The sequence below is a fragment of the Ambystoma mexicanum genome, chromosome 3p, assembly GCF_040938575.1.
Source record: "Ambystoma mexicanum isolate Mex_15411 chromosome 3p, UKY_AmexF1_1, whole genome shotgun sequence".
NCBI classification, from domain to species: Eukaryota; Metazoa; Chordata; class Amphibia; order Caudata; family Ambystomatidae; genus Ambystoma; species Ambystoma mexicanum.
In genome coordinates this window covers 156956316-156977078 of record NC_090925.1, presented here as the reverse complement: position 1 = coordinate 156977078, position 20763 = coordinate 156956316, and the positions used below count along the sequence as shown (strand labels likewise).

Below are 20763 nucleotides of genomic sequence, written 5' to 3'. Positions count from 1 at the left end.
CACCCCACCGTGCTGTTGTTGACCTCCGGCCTCATTAGCTTCCCCGTTTATCCATTGACCCTAACTCTTACCTTGTTGGCAAAGGTTTTGGCTATGTTGAAGGTTTTGGCGTCTGCAATCACCTCACCACTGGGAAGGACAACAAATACCAACATCTTGGCTGTGGGAGCGATATCATTGCTGATCGGCAGGGATACTGTGATAGTGCCGGCAACACCTGTGGTGGGAAAGCAGACACTTTTATGCCAGCTAGAGAATCAGTTAGTGGCAAACACTGCTATGTCAGGAGGACACGGTGGTTATCACCCCGCTAGACGGAGCAAGGTAGACCTAAGCAGTTAAAACTACCATCACCCGCGGCTCCTTCAGGGGTGCTAATAGTGTTTGTTTTTTAATTGCAATTGCGATCACAACTTTCGTGTGTGCCCAATCCCCCTAAAATAAAACTACAAATCAATATGGTTGGATGGAAAATATGACTTGGACAGCGTGACTGGAGCAACACGAGCTGACAATGGGGAGGGATTCTGTGGGATTGAGGGGGGCGATAGGCTTGGGGCAGCAGGAAAAACAGAAATGGCGGTCATGCGGCAGAGGCATGCAGATGGCTACGGAACGTGGGCCGTTACTTTTGGACTCTGCCCCCGTTCCCACCCATCTGACTGGCCACGCAAACTTCCCTGGGTGCAATGACTGTACAACAGAATCGTCTTGGATAATTTATATTCTCTTCAAATAATGAAATCGGAAGTTCTATGTTTTTACAATAGCAACACTTAAACATCAAATACCTTAGATATGACCTACTCCTAACCCTTATTTCCCAGATCTCTGGTTAATGACATTCTCATAGTCCTCCCTCAAGATTTTGGGAGGGTTCCAAAGGTTGCTTGAAGCGTAACACATGAGTCTGGATTGAGCAGAAAGGGTGCCGGATCTCACCTTGTTTCTCCCGGGGCACACTGACCGTCTGTTTGCCATGGCGGACAATCCCTCCCTTTGCCATGATCTGGGTGTGAAAGAAGAAAGAGAATTCCATTACTTTAGATACTAAAGCTAGGTGCATGGGGTGCATGTGAGGCCTAAGGAGCAATATTTAGGAAGAAAAAGGAGTTTGTAGATTAAATAACCATAATAATCCCAGGTTTTTATATAGTGCTTCATGCCTGATTCCTCTCACCTCTAAGCACTCTAATAATAGCTATTGTCTCCCTATATAGTGGTACTCAATTCATCGACCTCAGAAGGATGAAGGGTGAGTAGTCCCTGCTGGCTTTTGGCCTGCACAGCACATGCCTGGCCTTTATCAGAGGCCCGCACCTACTGTGAAGACACCTCCTGGACTGTTAGGCACTTGGCGTTCCTCATTTCGTGCTCCTAAACTGCCTCACAGGCCAGATAGATGTCTATGGGGCATACATCTAGAAATAATAATTTTTAGGTTTAAATGAACGGCCCGAAACCCTCATGTCATACATGATTACTGTGCAAGGGTTCAAATTTGGAGCAAACGTCATGCTATGATCCGCTGAAACCTCTAAAGCTGCTGGGTACATAGCTTGTGCCATTCACACCACATCCATAAACAAGTCCTCACTTCAACGGAGAGGTGGCAATATGAGGGTCTTATTAACAATGTGATTGGTTTGGCATTTTATATATGAAATATGTTTAATTATTATGGAATAAGTCTGTGTATAAGGTTTTAATTAACCAATTTGCACAATAAAGTTTAAGATTTAAAAAAAAATAAGAATTGAAGATGTAAGTTAGATCTGGCCATGGCATCATTATAAGCATATCCTTGCGGTATTGTCATTGGATGTAACCTATCAGCATAATGACATTGTGCATCTTAATCGCATGCGCGTCTTAACTTCTTCAGCCTCCACTTCACCATACATTGACTTTGTCACATTTGCCTCTTGATCCCTTTACTTCTTCAGCCTCCACTTCACCATACATTGACTTTGTCACATTTGCCTCTTGATCCCTTTACTTCTTCAGCCTCCACTTCACCATACATTGACTTTGTCACATTTGCCTCTTGATACCTTTACTTCTTCACCTTCCACTTCACCATACATTGACTTTGTCACATTTGCCTCTTGATACCTTTACTTCTTCAGCCTCCACTTCACCATACATTGACTTTGTCACATTTGCCTCTTGATACCTTTACTTCTTCAGCCTCCACTTCACCATACATTGACTTTGTCACATTTGCCTCTTGATCCCTTTACTTCTTCAGCCTCCACTTCACCATACATTGACTTTGTCACATTTGCCTCTTGATACCTTTACTTCTTCACCTTCCACTTCACCATACATTGACTTTGTCACATTTGCCTCTTGATACCTTTACTTCTTCAGCCTCCACTTCACCATACATTGACTTTGTCACATTTGCCTCTTGATACCTTTACTTTTTCAGCCTCCACTTCACCATACATTGACTTTGTCACATTTGCCTCTTGATACCTTTACTTCTTCAGCCTCCACTTCACCATACATTGACTTTGTCACATTTGCCTCTTGATACCTTTACTTCTTCACCTTCCACTTCACCATACATTGACTTTGTCACATTTGCCTCTTGATACCTTTACTTCTTCAGCTTTTCACTTCTTCTAAAACTCACTAGGTCATTACAGGGGAGACCCTCGGAAACGCTGCTTCTTTTCCCACCCATAAACTCCCCCTAACCTGTCCTTAACCACAACCCTAACCTTACAGCTAACCTCACCATATCCATTGCCACCTCGACAATGCGAAAATGCAGGCGAAGGACAGGTAAGAAGAAGAGTAGGCATGAAGAAGTAAATGGATGAAGAAGTGTAGGCATGAAGAGGTATAGGCATGAAGTGTAGGCATGAAGAAGTGTAGGCATGAAGAAGTGTAGGCATGAAGAAGTGTAGGCATGAAGAAGTGTAGGCATGAAGAGGTATAGGCATGAAGAGGTATAGGCATGAAGAAGTGTAGGCATGAAGAAGTGTAGGCATGAAGAGGTATAGGCATGAAGAGGTGTAGGCATGAAGAGGTGTAGGCATGAAGAGGTGTAGGCATGAAGAGGTGTAGGCATGAAGAGGTGTAGCCATGAAGAAGTGTAGGCATGAAGAGGTGTAGGCATGAAGAAGTGTAGGCATGAAGAAGTGTAGGCATGAAGAGGTGTAGGCATGAAGAGGTGTAGGCATGAAGAGGTGTAGGCATGAAGAGGTGTAGGCATGAAGAGGAGTAGGCATGAAGAAGTAAATGGATGAAGAGGTGTAGGCATGAAGAAGTGTAGGCATGAAGAGGTGTAGGCATGAAGAGGTGTAGGCATGAAGAGGTGTAGGCATGAAGAAGAGTAGGCATGAAGAAGTAAATGGATGAAGAAGTGTAGGCATGAAGAGGTGTAGGCATGAAGAGGTGTAGGCATGAAGAAGAGTAGGCAGAAGAAGTAAATGGATGAACAAGCCAATGTCTGAAGAAAGGAATGTAGAAGAGGTAATTGTTGAAGAAGTGTTTGGTGCTGAATTAAAGGGGGATTACCATCTTTATCATATTCACAGGCCAGAAATGTTGGAAACAATGAACAACAAAGGGGACAGAGAACTCCTTTCCCTATCTAAGAGCTTGTCTTTCCAGGTAGGAATAAATACTTGTGTTAAAAGATATCTTCATGGTGAAAGCGATGCCCATACATTTACTCAGTGCTTCTTGAGAAAATAAGTGTGTTGAACATGATTTTGCGAGTCATTGAGCGTAGGTTGTTTTTTGTTCTGCAGAAATATTGCGGGCGGAAAGTACCACCACTGCTAGTGTTACTTCTGCAAGACTGTCCTATTCAGAGTTTAGAGCTGATGGAAATGGTATTTCTGGAATACATCTGATGGTATTCCGGAAAAAACACCTCCATCAATTGAAACCTGCATTATATTTAAAAGAAAAGAAATAGATGTCTACCTTCAATGTAATGGTGTATATGGATAATGTACAGTATAGTATCATGCCATTAGTGTACCTTTTTTAAATGCTGAATTGCGCCATTACCCTTGTATGCATTACATGGGTAAGGTGAAAGAAGGAGTATCAGATATGCCCAACATTTTATCCCCATACCATGACATCTTAAATCGTTTTTTTACTGTCTCAACAGCATCATTTGTATTGAGTTCTCCACTTGCTCAAAAAGTTAAAAAGAGACATTTATAACAGATAGGAATGTTTAAGTCCATACGTGGACTTTGCTCAAAATTGAAACACTGCCAGAGGTGATACATCTGAACCCTGCCTCCAGTCCATGCTAGTTCCATCAGTGTGTCACAAATACTGCCAGAAATACTGGTACCGCCCGATGTGTAATGACCCACTCCACTTTAAGGGAGAGTTTTCCACAGTCCGCTCTTGAGGGATTTGAGAACATCTATTCTAAGGGTAGTAATGTTTACAACCACAACCAAGGCCAAGCTCTGTCTATGGTTTTTACAAGGTCGCCCTCTAGCCTGGCTCAGATAAGGAGCTTCTAAATGACAAATCTGCATGAAGCAATGCACTTTGGTTATTTTTTTAAAACTCCTAGTCCGCATGTGAAAATAACCAACACTGTGGATAATATATTGGTCTCTGCATGATTCTCGAAATTGTGACACAAACTGAATTGGCATGAAGTAATACCGGGTTTTGTGTAGATACTCATATTAGCATGAAGTAAATGCTGGTTGTTTATTTTACTCTTTTGGGCTCAAACATCATGTTAATTCCTCCAATTTGAAGTAAATGCTTGTGGGTGTTTTTATCCTGTTGGGCTCACACAATATGTCAATGTCTCTCATTTTGAGATCACTTGTATTGTACCCTGTGCATTTGAATTGTGTCTCTACTTACATTGTTCACATTGTATAGGTTTTAACACATGAATATATTTGCTAAAAAGGTGGGTCAGTAATCAGTAATAAACTGACTTACACCAACTAACTATATTAAGTTTGCAACTGCTTTTTTGTGTACACAGGTAGGCTACACATGACAGTAAATGGTATGCTGCCAGTTAGCCTTATATGAAAATACAATTGCATCTGAATAATGTGCAAATGAATGGTATTATAGGCAGGACTTCTCTTTTTTGTATACAGTATGGTGTAGCGATGGAAGAACAGTCTTGGCTGCACTCAAGCGAGGTCCGAACACTGGTAGCTGGATACAGTTAGTCCCAAAATGTAGCCCAAGAGAATGTACTTCACAGGTATACCGAAAAATATACCCTCTTCATCAAAGAATTACACGCTAAATAACGCAAGTTCAAATAAGTACTATAGCCTGAACACAACACTTCTGTAAACTCTCACAGAAATAAATCCTCTACAGCGAAACCTTGCTGACCGAGAAGTTTAAATTACGATGGTGCAAGAAGGAAAGAAACAGAAGACAGGCCTTCTCTGTCTACGCTCAAAGACTCTGGAACCAACTGCCCGTCAACATCAGACTTGCCCCATCCGTTCTACAGTTCAGGAAAGACATCAAGACCTTCCTCTTCAAGGAATGGCTCCTCCTTAACATCTAGGTCCACACACCCTGCACTCTCCTCCCTACCCGAGACTCTGTGATCTGCTCCCCACTGTCTCCTACCCTGGTTGCTTATGGATCCCTTGCTGCCAATTGCCCACCCTCACCCTCCCCTATTAGCTCCCCACCCCTTTTTACTCTGCTTCCCTCACTGTTTTCTTCCCCCTTTCATTGTAAAGTCCTCTGTTGCTTCCCGAAGCTCGGCCTGCACTTGAATACCCTAATAATAATATTGATAATTATCAGGAACAAAACAGTGTATGTCTTGAAACAGGAACAGGGCCTTAATGCAGGTTCTTCTCACTCCTAAACCCATGTATGGGCTATGCCTAGCGTCACACCAGTACAATATAATATTAAGGATTTGGGAGAACAACTGTCTTCCTATTTTGACAGGTAAATACATACACAATCCTGAAATCTCATATCAGTACTTGGGTTGAACAGTTGTTCCCCACAACCTCTATAATATTACCGTATACGCACACCTAAAAAGGAAAATGTTTGGCACGTTTAATATATTATATAGAGGAATGCAACACAGGGGGTTCTGGGAGTCTTTCTATCGGCCTCAGTCGCAAGGGAGTCTCAACCAGATTGTTTAGCTCATTATCCCTTTCACAGAAGAGAAATATCCACAACATATCAGTGCTTGACCTCACCAAGGGCACTCCAGCACCGAAATGCTAGCCAATTCTCTTCTGAATAAGAGTACCAACAGCAACCCCAGACACGTGTTTCGGCCTGGTTGGGCCTCATCAGGGAGGTGGAGCTGTGCCTCTCTAAGAACAGTGAGCAAGGGGTCCACGTCTGGATTACCCTGGTAACATAGGGTGAGACCCAAAGTTACTTTTTAATATGCAAATATGCAAAACGGGGGGTTCTGGGAGTCTCTCTACCGGCCTCAGTCGCTGGGAGTTTCAATATACAGGGCTGAACAGGTTAAAACAATGACAAACCAGGCCCAGAGGGCCTCCTAAAGATGCAGTAAATAAAGACACTCTGAACTGGGCCAGTTTAGGTCCAAATTCTTCACCCCTTGAATACACTCTGGAACACAGTAACGACATTCTTAATACAGTGTCCAATGATATCCCAAGGGAACAGAATGAACTGCAGTAGGTTTATGACAATTCCCTCAAAAATCACTGATACCTTCTAATGTCACCGTTTTTGGTAGGGAACTTCAGGGACACGAGGGAGAGAGGGAATTGGGGAGAAAAACCTCACAGTCCAGGAAAGTTCCAATTTCCAGCTATTATGGAGCAGTTCAAAAGTTTGTAAAAGTTGGAAACAACGAGACAAGCCTACAGGTGCAGCCGAAGAACCAACCAAACCCGGGGAGCACTAGAGAAGAGCCCCCAAAAAGATCTCCTGCCTTCAGAGAGGGAAGGAAGCAGAGCAGGACGTAGACTAATGCAAATCAATGGTAATATGCGGTGGGGGGATGCCACTCCTCCCAGAGCTGTGGGATTAGATTCTAAGCAATGTAGCGGAATCATGGTAGTCACTGCAAGTTCAGCCGAGGAATGGTGGGAGACAATGGCAAGCACAGGGCTGATTTTCCCAGCCTGGAGAAGTCCTCTCGTGTCAAGAGACATGATGCGTCGACCAAAGACATGCCAGGCGGATGAAAGGATTGCTTGTGTACCAAGGGTGACGACTCACAAGCCAGAAGGAGCAGCCACAAAGTAGAGGACACCATGAAGATGAAGGGACCTGATCAAAGGGATTTGGAAGGGGCAGTCAGCCAGGATCAAATGGTCCTAAAATGCGGCAACTGCAGGCAGCAAACCAAGACATCTCAAAAGGGAGCTGTGTCGGGGTGAAAGCAAGCCACTCGACTTCCATGCCAGGAAGACTCCCCACATCAAGGAGCTTAATCCAGGGGGAGTTTGCAGCAAGGTAACATAGCAAAAGGCCTGGAAAATACTCAGCAAAGAGAAGCCAGGCCAACCATTAGGGAGTACTGAAGGAATTGTATGCAGAGTCCAGCCCAGATTCAGAAGACCAAGGGAGCAGGGCCCCCCAATATGGCATGTACAAGAGCCTTTAACAGCAGCCTATCTTCCAGCAGCAGTCTTCTTTAAGTTCCAAGAAGAAACTGAGGAACGCAGTGTCTCTCACTAATAATACGTTCTCTCAAAGGCTGGCCTAAACCAGACCTCCAGTAGTAAGGATCTGCACCATTCAATCAGCGGTGTAACACAAAATGTGGGGGTCCCTCTGCGAGCTATGCTGAGCCCCCCACCTCCCTAAGCTTTGGCCGTGACTCGTTCCATGCTGGACTGAACCACCACGTATGTGCAATTTGCGTGATGATCATGTTGTGCAGGGGCACGCCGCACACAGCACTATATGAAAGAAGTATATGTTTTAATCAAACCTTAATTTGTTCATGTAGTGCATAGAAAACAGGGCTGTGCCTGGCTCCTGAGTCCTGACACCTAAAGGTACCAGCCAACTCTGTGCATGCTTAGTAATATCACCCACTGTAACAATATGTTCATGCTAGTTCTGTCAGTACGTGCCAGTATCACCATGTACAAACATTCCCTTGTTGGCTTTGCCCTTAATGCCAGTGCAAATCTACTGTCACAGGAAGAATACATGTTATTGCTGCTGCACAACTGCTTGCCCAAATCCCGTACCACCATGTGAGAATACTGTTCATGTTGACATTGTCCTGAATGCCAGTAAAACATGCAATGCTACAGTAAGGAACCATTTCTCTGTTTGGCTGCACAAAGGCCTCCACCCACCCACCATGTAGAACACTCCTCATGGTGATTTTGCCTCTAACACCTGTAAAACATGCATGATATAGCACACCTTCTGTGAAAAATTGGGTTCCAAATCCAAAACAGTTTGCAATTGATTCTGTAGGGTAACTCCAATCCAAAAATCCAATAGATGCAATTCACCAACAGTGCACAGGAGCTTTTCCCAATTTTACAATGTGTCATCTTTACAACACTGGCCAGACACTCAGGAAGTTGAGCGGCACATTCCCCCGTCCCACTGGTCCATTCCGGTAGCTTCATATTGCCTACGTGGACATGATTCACAGGTGCAGTAATTACCGTTACCTTATTGTTGTTGTGTGTCCATTCTGTCATTGGCTTGAGGCTGGATCTTGCGCACAACCAGATGCCAAAATGGGTATGGGAATGAAACAGATGTATATTTGGGGATAACACGAATTAGGGGGGAACTGAGGAAGAGATAGAGTACAACCAGCAAAAGGGAGTCATTTTTGACACTACGGCTGATGTGCACCACCCCAAATCGTACAACATGTGGTATAATCAGATGCGCCAAGTGGGGAGGGAGAGGTCAAATGAGAGCTGCTATGCATGCTCTTTGATACCTCATGCGATGAGTGCACACATGTTGTTTATACCTCAAGAAATGCTGCCTCATATAGCCCAGTGTTTGGTACACTAGTTTCTGTGCACAGTACAAAGTTTGTTCCAAGGGCACACTGCCCAAGCAGTAATAATGGACAGAGATGATGAAGAATGTGCCCATAAGAAAGAACACGTCTGGTGCAAAGTACGACAATTTCTGAAGATGGAGGGAGCATTGTTTTCCAACAATTGATGGGTGGCAGGAGTAGCGATCTGTGCAGCGGGGGATTACTGGGGTTTCCTGAAGACGTGGTGGCATGTGTGAATCAGAACTGTGGCAGAACATGGATTAACTACATGCAAAAATTGACATCGATCGAGGTAAACGAAACACCAGCCAAAGTACAGAGTCCAGCAGAGTATTCTTTTTGTTTCCATGGAAATGGCACTATGCCCATAGGAACACACAGCCATTGTAACAAGACATTGTTTATCCCTGACCTGACTAAAGGTACATCGGCATTGATGGATGTGTACTGAGTGTGTGGACAATATGCATATTGTAAGGAAGGCATAGTATCAGAAGCATGACAGACACAAGGAATGCAGTTCAAGTGTTTTTATTGAACTTTCCATGAGTTGGAAAGATGCCTATTCTAAACCTAATTGCTAACGATGGGAGCAAGCTACGACCATCAAAATAAAGAAAACACTGTCCTAGTCATGTCGTGTCAAAACAAAAATGGCCTATACTAAAAAAAAAACGATTGCCAAACCTTACTCTATATATCGAAATGGTGTGGGAAAGTTCTTTCAGTGTCGATCAAGAGTCTCTCAACTGGGAATTCCTGCTGTACAGTTCACATTTTAAATGTTACAAACAACAAATACTTCAGGTCCCCCTCCATTCGGCTCAGACCTTTCTCTTTTCCTTTTAACGTGGACTTCCCTCAGCCGGGCTCAAGTTCATGTACTTTCTCACAAATGTCTCACAAGTAAAGGCTCCCCTCGATCGGACGCAAGCCTCTTCACCTTAATGATCAACAACAAGTTTGAAGCCCTTCGATTCTGCAAAGGGGTTTTGCTGTGACCTTTGCATGACCACTTCAAATTTAGTTCATTCAGTTCTGCACTTTCACTCAAAGACGCCCAATCAGAGACCTTCGACTGGGCACCCTAGTTGTCGGACCACTCCACTTTTATGTGTCACAGCAACTTCGTCTTGCTGCTTAGCCTTCACCCGTATCTGGAGTTGAAGTCTCAGACTATTTGTCTGATACCTCTTGTGACCTTTTAGCTATTAGTGAATTATGGCTAACAGACTCCATTCCAGATGCTGTCACGTTGGCGATTCCATCCCATTACATTATGTTAAGGGCAGATTGCATTGGCCGTAGAGGGGGCAGATGGCTATTATTGTAAAAAAAAGTATTGACATACATATAAATGCCCATCCGTGTCCTGAAGGATGTGATAGTCTGGTGGCAAAAATTAAGTTGAATACAAATTATTCTTTGACTGTTGTCGTCATATATCATCCACCTTCTATCTCTTCTATCCTTGAAGAACAATTCCTTAGCCTTATTAATACTGTGACTAAGGATAATACCCCTGTGATTGTCATTGGTGACATTAACTTATGGGCAGATGATCAGAGGGACACACGCGGAACTTCTCTTCTTCATACCCTAATGCAGTGGGTTATTCCCAATACATACAGGTACCCACGCATAGGGACGGACATTCCCTTGATTGGGTTTTAGCCCACTAGGTAACGCCGCTGGACACTGAAGTTATTGCTTGTCCATGGTCAGACCATTCATTGGTAAAATGTACTCTTGTAAAGCCCTTGTTGACTTCGTCCAAGGAAATTAGTAAGGAACAAAAATGTGTGATGGCACGTAACTTAAAAAAGATGACACCTTCTATAGTGTGTGCTCAGCTGCAAAATAAACTGCTTTCTGCAGATACTTTTAATAAGTCTGATGAGCTAGCTGAACACATTATGGATACTCTTAACAACATTATGAACACCCTTGCCCCAAGAATAACACAAGTTAGTGAAAAGTAAATCTACTAAGAGTGCTTGGTTTTTAAATACCACTGTTGTCTCCCAGCTTCTTAAGAGGAAATCAGAGAGAGATTGGTGAACGTCCCCTTCACCTGTAACTCTGGCTATTTATAAACAAGCAGTGGTTGACTTAAAACAAACAATCATTGACACTAGAGCCAGAATCGCATCGTTCATCATGAATTTAATCACAAAGTTACTGGACATCAACACACAATTGCTATTAAACAAAATAATCTTTGCTTAAATAGTAAGACTAATTCTCATCTTACTGCAGATCAATTAGGCTTAGGAGTGAGAGAGCAGCCAGCCAGCCCTGTTTTTGAATTTAGTGCTTGGGGGATAGCTGCCCCGCTAGCATATTCAAAGACACGTTTGGTTACCCTGGTTCCATGGGTTACCAAACTGGTCAACTTGTCCTTTTGCAGAGGCTGTCGTTCATATTAGGCTTAAGGAAGCATGGATTACTCTGCTCCTTTAGAAAAATAATATTGATCCTAATAATGCAAAACATTATCGACCTATTAGGAATGTACCATTCCTGCTAAAAACTGTGGACTATGTTGCCTATGTACAGCTGAGGGATTTTATAGAGAAGAACAACCTCCTTAATCCCAGACACTCAGGCTTTAGAGCTGGATATGGGACTGAGACAGCACTGTTGGACCTTAAGTCTAACATTGCGGGTATTGTGGACCAAGGCAAGCAAGCACTGCTTATGTTGCTGGATTTGTTTGCCGCGTTCGAACTGGTTGATCATCTGTTGCTGATCTCCAGGTTGAGCACCAGACCCACTGTTCCAGCAGGGCCACCCAGTGGATCGCTTCTTTTTTACTACACGAAATGCAAGAGTGGCTGTGGAAAAAGCCAGTTCTTCTGTTACACCCATTACCTGCGTAGTTCCTCAAGGATATTTTATTTCGCCACTGCTCTTTAACTTTTATATAATGTCCTTTCTCAATCTTCGGGATGACCTGGGTGCCCAGTATACAAATTACGCTGATGACACCAAGGTTGTCTTTGAATTTTCAGGTTGCTACACTAAAGACGTCTCTACCATTAATGCGGTAAATGAAGCAATTCAAGAGTGGATGTGCGTGAATGCCCTAGCAGTAAATATGGACAAAACAGAGTGGTTGATTATAGCTTTGGAAAAATGTTTTAATAAACTGTCATCAGAATATGAAAGCGTCCTCGTGCGGGGAATAAAATCAACCTATCTGGGAAGGGAAAAACCCTGGGTATCACCCAAGATGCGGAACTGTCAATGAAACCACATGTGGCCCAGGTTAGTGCATCTTGTGGATATGTCATGAAATTTCTTCACCATATTCACTCATATATCTCTAAAATGAAGAGCACTCTGCTGGCCTCATCTTTGATTAATTCACGACTAGACTACTGTAATCGTCTATTATTGGGTACAGCAAACACTAATATCCAGAGTTTGTAAGTTATTCAAAATGGGGTGGTGAGAGCGGTATGTGGCCTTTCTAGAAAAGATCATGTCACAGAGGCCAGAAGAGGTTTACACTGGCTACTGGTTAAACATCGGATCATGCATAAAGTACTCTCCATTGCTTTTAAGTGTCGCAATGGAGTGGCACCACAATATCTGTCCAAACGTCTTACCAGTCTCATTCCAGTCCGTTGTCTACGATCCTATGATCCATCCAAGCTATCTCAGCTCAGATTTAAACTTAAAAACCTTTGGAGGTACTACATTTGACTGTCATGTGCCGTCCTTATGGAACAAACTCTCACCTGAGCATTGGCAAAAAAAACTTCTCTTACAGACTTCAAAAGGGGCCTTAAGAACCTTCTGTTTAATAAAACTCCTGACTAGTCATTATAATTCGCCTGATATGCCTATCCCTTGACCTCCACGGATTCTATTTCTCTCTTTGTTGTGGCTACCCATTTTTGTTTTGTCTGTCATGTTCAAGTGCTTTGAGGCCTATGGGCGACGTAGCGCAAAATAGGAATCAAATCAATCAATCTCTGAATATGGGCCTTTCAAAAAGCCTTTCACGTTGCAACAATCTTGCTGCTCCCAGCCTTTGCTTCAAAACACGCCGGTATCTTACAGTTCCTTCCAACTCACTGGTTACATGAAGCTGTTTTATCAGCGGTTTTGCTCCTCGAACCAAGGACGATACTCTGGCGGCTGTAACTCCTGTCTGCCTCCAGCAGACGTGCAGGAGGGCCCCGGATATCGTGCACAGATTTTGAAGCTTTGCTCAGTATTCCTGCTAGGTTTTGCTTGTGCTGTTCACCGACCATTCTGAGATAGTTGATCACCTTTCGGGTCTGCCACCACTCATTTGCGATACTGCTACCACCATGGAAGTTTTGCTCCTCCGTGCCTTTCGCCTCGCTCTCTGTGTACTCCCATGCTCCGCCTTTTATCCCAGTGGGGAAGAATAATGGGATTCAGGTGTAAGTCGTTGTAGGCAAGTGCTTGACTCTGATGTCGGAACACGTAAAACAGACTGGATGGGGTTGAGTCTGTCTTCCCCCAGAGCACTCCGTCCATGTAATAGTGTGGGGTTGTGTGAAAAGGGGGGATAAAGTTCCTAGGTAATAATATGATGGGGAATCAGGGAAACAAGAGGGGGGATACCGCATTTCACCTCTGGGTGCCCCACTCCTACTCCCCAGGTACCCCTCACCCAGGTGATCCTCCCACTCTGGTACATCCCAGGAAACTTGATCCAAAGCAATGGCCATGTCCTGGCCACCTGGATGACAGATTCCAAGGGACTAAGTGTTGAGACACCTTTTGGTTTCTCACAATATCTACAACTCCCACCATCATGGAGGGGTATATGCTTGCTGCCCACCATGCACTCAGCAGTTTTGACAGTTCCAGACTCCCATCTGTCAGTGATAAATGTGCCGGCTCCAGAACGAACTAAGCCCCCATCCGATGAGTATGCTCATTGCTCACCAAGAGTTTGTTATCAGAAGAGATCAAATTACCTGTTCAAAGACTTCTTTGAAAAACTAAAAGCAATCCCGGATCAATATTGATTATTTACAAAAACCAAGACATTTTTTACATCCCTTCTGGTGCCAGGAATCTAGACTGCGGCTGTCATGTTTCATGGGGTTTGGTTGAATGAGTATGTGATTAACACAAAATATGGTTTGGGCCTTAACTTTAAAGTGCAGAGTGTGGAGAGCTTCCCAAGCCAAAATGGAGACTTCAAATCAGATCAATGATTGGTCAGAAGTAAAAGAAAGGCATTGTCAGAACATTCTAAACTGCCTTTCATTGTCAGCAGCCCAGCAGGAAGGACTTATGTTTGGAGTTATGAAGATTTATAAACATTAACTGGGCCTTATGTCTAGGTTAATGTTATTAGGATCAGGAAAGTGTTTGGAGAACTAAGAAGAAGAAACAGAAACGTTCTTTTACAAGAAAGAAGCAAGCAAGTTTATTTGCTCTGTGAGAGATTTATGATTTTTACATAGTTTTATTCTAAGTTTCCTGATTCCCTTTGTTTTGGAAAGACTTTATTTAAAAAGAAATTGTTCTTTAGTTTACTTACTTATTATTTTTTGGACTGTTTAATTAATTCAGCTCGTGTTATTTTAGTGCGAGGAAGCTTGTGTTTAGGTTAAGCGTCATGTTATTTTTCGGCCGTAAGTAATTATTTATGATCCCTGTATGTTTTCACAGTGCTTGTCATAGCGTCGGTTAAGGTTAGTAATCTCGCGCTGTCTGCACAAGTAACAGCGTATTAGGAGTGAGTGCGGTTCTGTGGCGTTTTGTTTTTAAACTATTAACACACTAACCTTGCGCGTGTTTCTTCTGAAGACATTTGTTGTAAGGACATTTTGCCTGGAACTCTGAATATTATTCAATTTAGTGTTCTATATTTTCTTTTCACATGTGTGGACCATTTTACATAAGAAAAGAAGGAGCACTATCTTTTCACACATGCGTATTGCCATTTGAGCGAACTCTATTCTCTTTTCACCAAAAGTAATTAATTTTACAAGAGGAAATAAGGAGCGCTACATTCATATGCATGTGTGCAACTCAATTCAAGTGAATGCTGTTTTCCTTTACATGTGTAGAGTTTATTCAAGGATACAAGAAGCATTGTTTTCAACATTTTGAGCATAACAACTACTTTAAGAAAGAATTGACATTCTTTTCAAAGTTATAGAGATTAGATATTTTGGAATTCATTTTTAAAATAGTTATTACAGGGAACACTACTCTTCCAGTGCCCATTAGAAGATAATCTTATGATGACTATTTAAGCGTGCGTTCAGGAATGGGAATGTTGGAATTAGAACTGCCAGTCAATGTTTTTTCATGGAACTTTTAATGAGAATACAATCAGCAGTCTTCCAATTAAGAACTCATGAAGAAAAATAGTGAAAGAGACACTATACTCTATCAGTAAGAAAATACTTCCTCTAAGTTATCATAAGAGGATATTCAGGTATGGTGTGTTTTCTCTTTTTTCTCATATTTTAAGAGAAGATACATTAGGAAAAGGAAGGTTATTTTTTTAAATGATCTCTTGTTGTTTTCTACAGGTTGAGTGATTTAAAGAAGCTGAATTACACCTGAAGTTTATTATTTTGTCCCATTTTCCCCCTTTCCCTTGGGGATGCTCTCAGCTAAAGTGTTTGTTACCAGTTGAGAGGTTAGCATCCAAAGGGGACTGTGGAGGTTCTGCAGCTTCCGCGGACAGTTTCCAGATTGAAAATAAAGCCTGACAGTGGCCAATGCCAAGTGGCTGCAGACCACCAGATGGGAGATGCTTCAGATGGCTGACCAGATAGGACAGGGCCTTAACTCGAGCTGAGCGCAATCAGGCTTATGACCCTCCAGAACAGATATGTTCTGGATTTGCTTACGGCTATGAAAGGGGGCGTATGCAAGGAACTTGGTCTGTCCTGCTGTATGTATATCTCTCCAAATGATGCAGATAATGGGTCCTTGTCCCATACAATGGGGGCCTTGCACAACTTAAGGTTTGCAATGGAGTAGGAAGCGGGGGTCAAAGCCGAGGACTGGGTTGATTCAATGTTTTCATGGGCCACGTCATGGTTAGAAATAGCTGTAAAAATGCTAGTTTCCATCATCGTTTTTCTGATCATGCTTTTTTGTTCATGCCAGATGATGCTAAGGTGCTGCATGCAGATGTTGCCAAAGAGTGCCATGATAATGGTATCGGTAAGGGCAGGTAGAGCTCTTCCTCTCATAAAACACAAGTACAAGCATACTAATTGATGGGATGGGGCTGTAAGGCCAAGGATGGTGGAAATAGAGTGGGCCTTGGAACCTCCTGGTACTTTGACCACACCCCACCATACCTAGAGAACTATGCCGAGTTCTGGGTTGATTTAGCAGGTAATGGGGGTGCTGTTTCATGACTGGTACCCCGAGAAGAGAATGCCCGGGGGGATGAGTTTGTCATGTGTGTAAGGCATGGGTACCCAAGGAAGACGATTATAGGAGGAAGGAGGCAGCAGGGTAAGTTCCTAGAGTATTAACTAAAGGGGGGAATGTTGGGATGCATGTACAGTATCCCAGCCAGGCAAAAAAGTTTAGGTTGAGAAAAACATATCAGCATGACATATTGTCGGAGTAGACTAAGGATGGCGCAGCAGAAGGTGCGTGTATTGCTCTTAACTAGGTTTGACACATATTAGATGCTTACATATGGCTACATGGAGAGAGCAACAAGTGTATTACTGTTGCAGTTGCAGAGGTTATAGGTAGGGCAGCATTATAAGCACAGTGTTTAGTTGATGTGTTCGAAGTTATGAAGGGCGATGAGGTGCAGGAAGAGTTGAAGCAAGTGAAAGATGGAGTCAGAACGTTATTGTGTTAGAATTGTGGTCAGCATGTTAACATGGCAGAAGAATCAACATATTGGAAGTTAAGGCCTGGTATAGTTTGAACAGAATATAATGCAGTCCTTGATGTGGAGCTACATTTCTGTGGAGCTCAGCTCCAAAACAAATCCCCTTTTCCGCTCCCTAGGAGAGAAGGCATGGTCAGAAACACCAGCAGTGCACAAATAAACGCCGACTGTATCCAGCTGCAGAGCCTAAATAGGATGGGAACGGAATGTGAGCTGTCAGGAGAGCTGGTTTGAGTGTGCCCTTTGAAGGACACATTCATGAGAACAGGGCATATGTTTTTTGTGATGCCAATGAGCAAGGTAGACACACAACCAAAAGCAAATCAATCCCTGAAATTCATAGTGGTGCACTGGTGACGTCATTATCGGGCACCTGGGGTTGGAAGGAAATAAGCGGGGGTTGGGTCTGGAACGTTCCGTTATTTGGTATAGGAGGAGCAGAGGTGATGCCAATAATTAAAGGACAAGGTCGTAGATACAGCTTGTGGGCGCCATGGTGTCTGGGTTAATGAGAAGGCCTATTGTCTTATTAAAGAAGATTTGGCCTTGTCAGTTTACTTTGATCGTGTCTGGAATGAAGGGGTGCACATCACGTGAGGGTCTCAATTCATGAATATTTCAAGAAGGGCAAGCCAGAAAATCACGTACCTGGATTTGCAAGTGACAATGTAGGAGACCACGTATATAGGGGCTTAGATTAGATGTGGACAATCGGTCCAGGGACTATAGGGGGGCATTAGCATGTTATATAGGTAGGAGCCAATGAGGGTGGAGGGATTACGTTGTATCCCATTATTATGTTAGTATTGTTAACTATGGCTTATCATGCTATAAAAAATGTAACCCTTTGAAAAAATCAGAGAGTTCCATGTCACTTCGGTTCTACGGGACAACCTGAGACCTCTTTGCATGTAAAAACCCTTTTTTTCCCTTGCAAAGAGGTGCAGTGCTTATTTGACGTTTTGGATTATTTTTCCATGTGGTTTTTGCGTTACTTTCCTTTCACACTAGAGCCTCCAACACGATAAAAGGAACCAGTATGCAGGGAGAGCTTCCTGGTTCCTGTCATGCGCAGTGGAGCCCGATCACAGCGCTACAACAAGAACATTTCTTTCTGAAGTCAGAGTACATGCACTTTGATTTAAAAAAGAATGAATCTGAAAAGAAAACTTTCATTTCTGAAGTCAGAGTTCAGGCACTCTGACGACAGAAAGAAAGAAGGTCTTTCTGAAGCTTGACGGCCCCCCAGGATATGGTGCAGCAGTGCCCCCAACACTGTGGGGACTGTGGGGGCCCCCGCTATGCCAGTGCATTCAAACAGGTAGGGGTTATCTAGTGCTGGACAACCAGCTATCTCGCACCTATACAAGAAGACACTACCCTGGCCAGATTGCAACGGGGGCTGGATAGCCCCCTTCCCTACCTCTAATGGGATCACCGGGGGCCAAGATCATTCTCCCAGCCTGCTTGCAAGAATCCAATGAAAATGCATGTCCTCATAATGCTATCTCTAAGCTGTGAAGGCATAGAGGCACCTAACAAAATGTGCAGGCTTTAAACCACAAGATTCAGACATTTTTCACATATGGTACTGAAAAGTGCATTCATCAGTGAAAACTAAGGTGCACAATGGTGCACCCAGAAAAATACTGAACAGTGTTTCACTGCCATCAGCCTGCATTGGACACACTCAAAATAGTAACAAAAGATACTTTAAAAAAAAGAAAAAGGGACAAAACGTGTCCCCACAGCACTCCACTTAAAGTGATTTACGCTGCCACATAACAACAAAGGCGAAAGTAAATGGTAGAATTCCATGCACTGGGAGACAGATGGACTCTCCATTGCACTCCAGAAGAAGGGTCACAGAGGTAGCGGAACTTCAGAAGATGTCTTCTGGCCAGAAAAGTAAAGTCACAAAACCAGGAAAGCCAGCAATGAAAAATCTAAAATTCTAAGGGGTCCAAAAAGTGGAGCATGAGAACCCCAAAAGTGCAATTCTGTCCTAACCCCTTATTTGTGAGGGGACTTATAATTTCTATGAATGATCTTGGGGTGATCGCTCCCTTCCAGCCAATATGTGAATGCTCGACTTCTCTGACTGTACAAAGTTGAACTTCTCTCCGCTCTCCCCCAATGCGCTTCAAATGCTAAATCAATATCAAGAAGCGGCGGCACAGGGAGGATCACCACTCCACTCTGGATCATATCAGAGCTGGTACAAAATTGGGTGCATTCTGTGAGGTGCACCATTATAGCATGTGGGGGGAGATCCAAGTGGACCATACTCATAGCCAGCCATGAGGACCCCATCAAAGGACCACTGACTGATGGGAGGGACTCCACATGGTCTCCTCCTTCTGGATGAGACATCCCAGCTAAAATATCTCTTGAACTCAGGGGTGTTGCTGGGTCTGGAAAATATCCAGAGCTATGCTAATGTCAGGACTGTCGGGAGTCAAGGCTAGCTAGCTTTTTGTTTGTAGCCCCTGAGCTTCTAGCTGGGGCTACAACCAAAAGACCCGGGGCTGTAACCCCCTCAGGCTCACCCCAACCCCAGCAACACCTCTGCTTGAACCACTGGGCAAAATGGTCGGCCAGACTGTAAAATGCACTGCACTACTCTTTTGCTACCTGCCCTGTGAATATAATTGTTTGTCTACACAGATGCTGATTATTCCATAATTGGGCACCTGATGTTTTTCTCTTCAACTGATGTAAGGAAGGCATGGTATCAAAAAGTAAGACAGACACAAGTGATCACAGTTCAAGAGTGTTTATTGAACTTCAAGTGGGTTTGAAAAACGCCCATCTAATCCTAAATCTAAGCTACGACCATCAAATAATAATAATGCAGTCCTAGTGGTGCCTTGTCAAAATAAAAGGCCTATACTAATAAACCTATTGCCAATCCTTACTTCTAAATACAAATAGTGTGCGAAACAATGTTATGCAAAAGAAAAGGGTTCAAGAAATCATATGTCAGGATATTCACGCCATTGGCTTTCCTTCCCTGCATTTTCAGCACAGGGCAAGGCAGCACACACGAGCTTAGCACACTCCTGGCTTCGCTAGCACAAGGTTGCAGTTCAAGACTTCAACATCAGGACCTTCTGTGCCAAAGTCTCTTTGTCATTCAAAGTCTCTTATTTCAGAGGGCATGATGCAACACGACAAAACAGTACAGTTCCTTTCTTCTTAGGATTTTCACATATACAACTTCTCGGGTGATTTACTGTTCATCCCGGGTCCCCCTCGACCGGACTCAGACCTTTGATTTCACAGATCGAGAAAGTTCCTTTATTTCCTTCTTACTTCCTAATATCAGGGCCTTTCGAATATGCACAGTATCTTTTCCCCAGCGCTGTCTGGGAACCCCTTGATATCCTGGCTGGGGCTTGTGTTTCCGGTAGTTTTAGTTTCACTTTTCACTTTCAGACCACATGTCCCATAATGCTTTGTTCTTGCCTCTTTATATTCACACACTTAAAACTTCCAGTTCCAGAATGCACTGCTTCTGCACCCTTTATATACTGATCTTTCTCTTACTTGGCTTTCAGCAATCTTGCTCTCACATGCCCTTTCCTTGGTGGCAATGTACTTTACAAAAAAAAATGTTTCTTTCACTGTGTTTACTTAATCCTCAGACACACGCGTACCGCGCTCTTCTGAGCTTTGGACACTCACTGGCTGCCGCGTAGCACTGTAACAATTTCCTTCCTTCAGCCTTGGGATCAGGGCTCACTCTCGCAACCCCTCCGACGCCTGGGCTCTCTTTACCCCAAGGGAACGAGCACTTGTTCACACAATGTCCCTAGCAAGTTCTTTGCTTGGTTCCAGCTTTCGGGAGGTACTGCTCCCTTGCCGTGCTGCAGCCTTTCTCGCTCAGTGGGTCGGTGATCTG

General features: G+C 43.5%; 1 protein-coding gene across 1 annotated transcript in view; it reads right to left on the bottom strand.

Annotated features, from left to right (window-relative positions):
- LOC138580188 (alpha-2-macroglobulin-like) overlaps positions 1-20763 on the bottom strand; it is a 450387-nt gene that overhangs the window by 275264 nt on the left and 154360 nt on the right. The window contains exons 13-14 of the mRNA XM_069650526.1: positions 943-1009; positions 72-217 (exon numbers count right to left, since the gene is read on the bottom strand). Of these exons, the coding sequence (XP_069506627.1) occupies positions 72-217; positions 943-1009 (213 nt within the window). The remainder of the gene's footprint in view (positions 1-71; positions 218-942; positions 1010-20763) is intronic.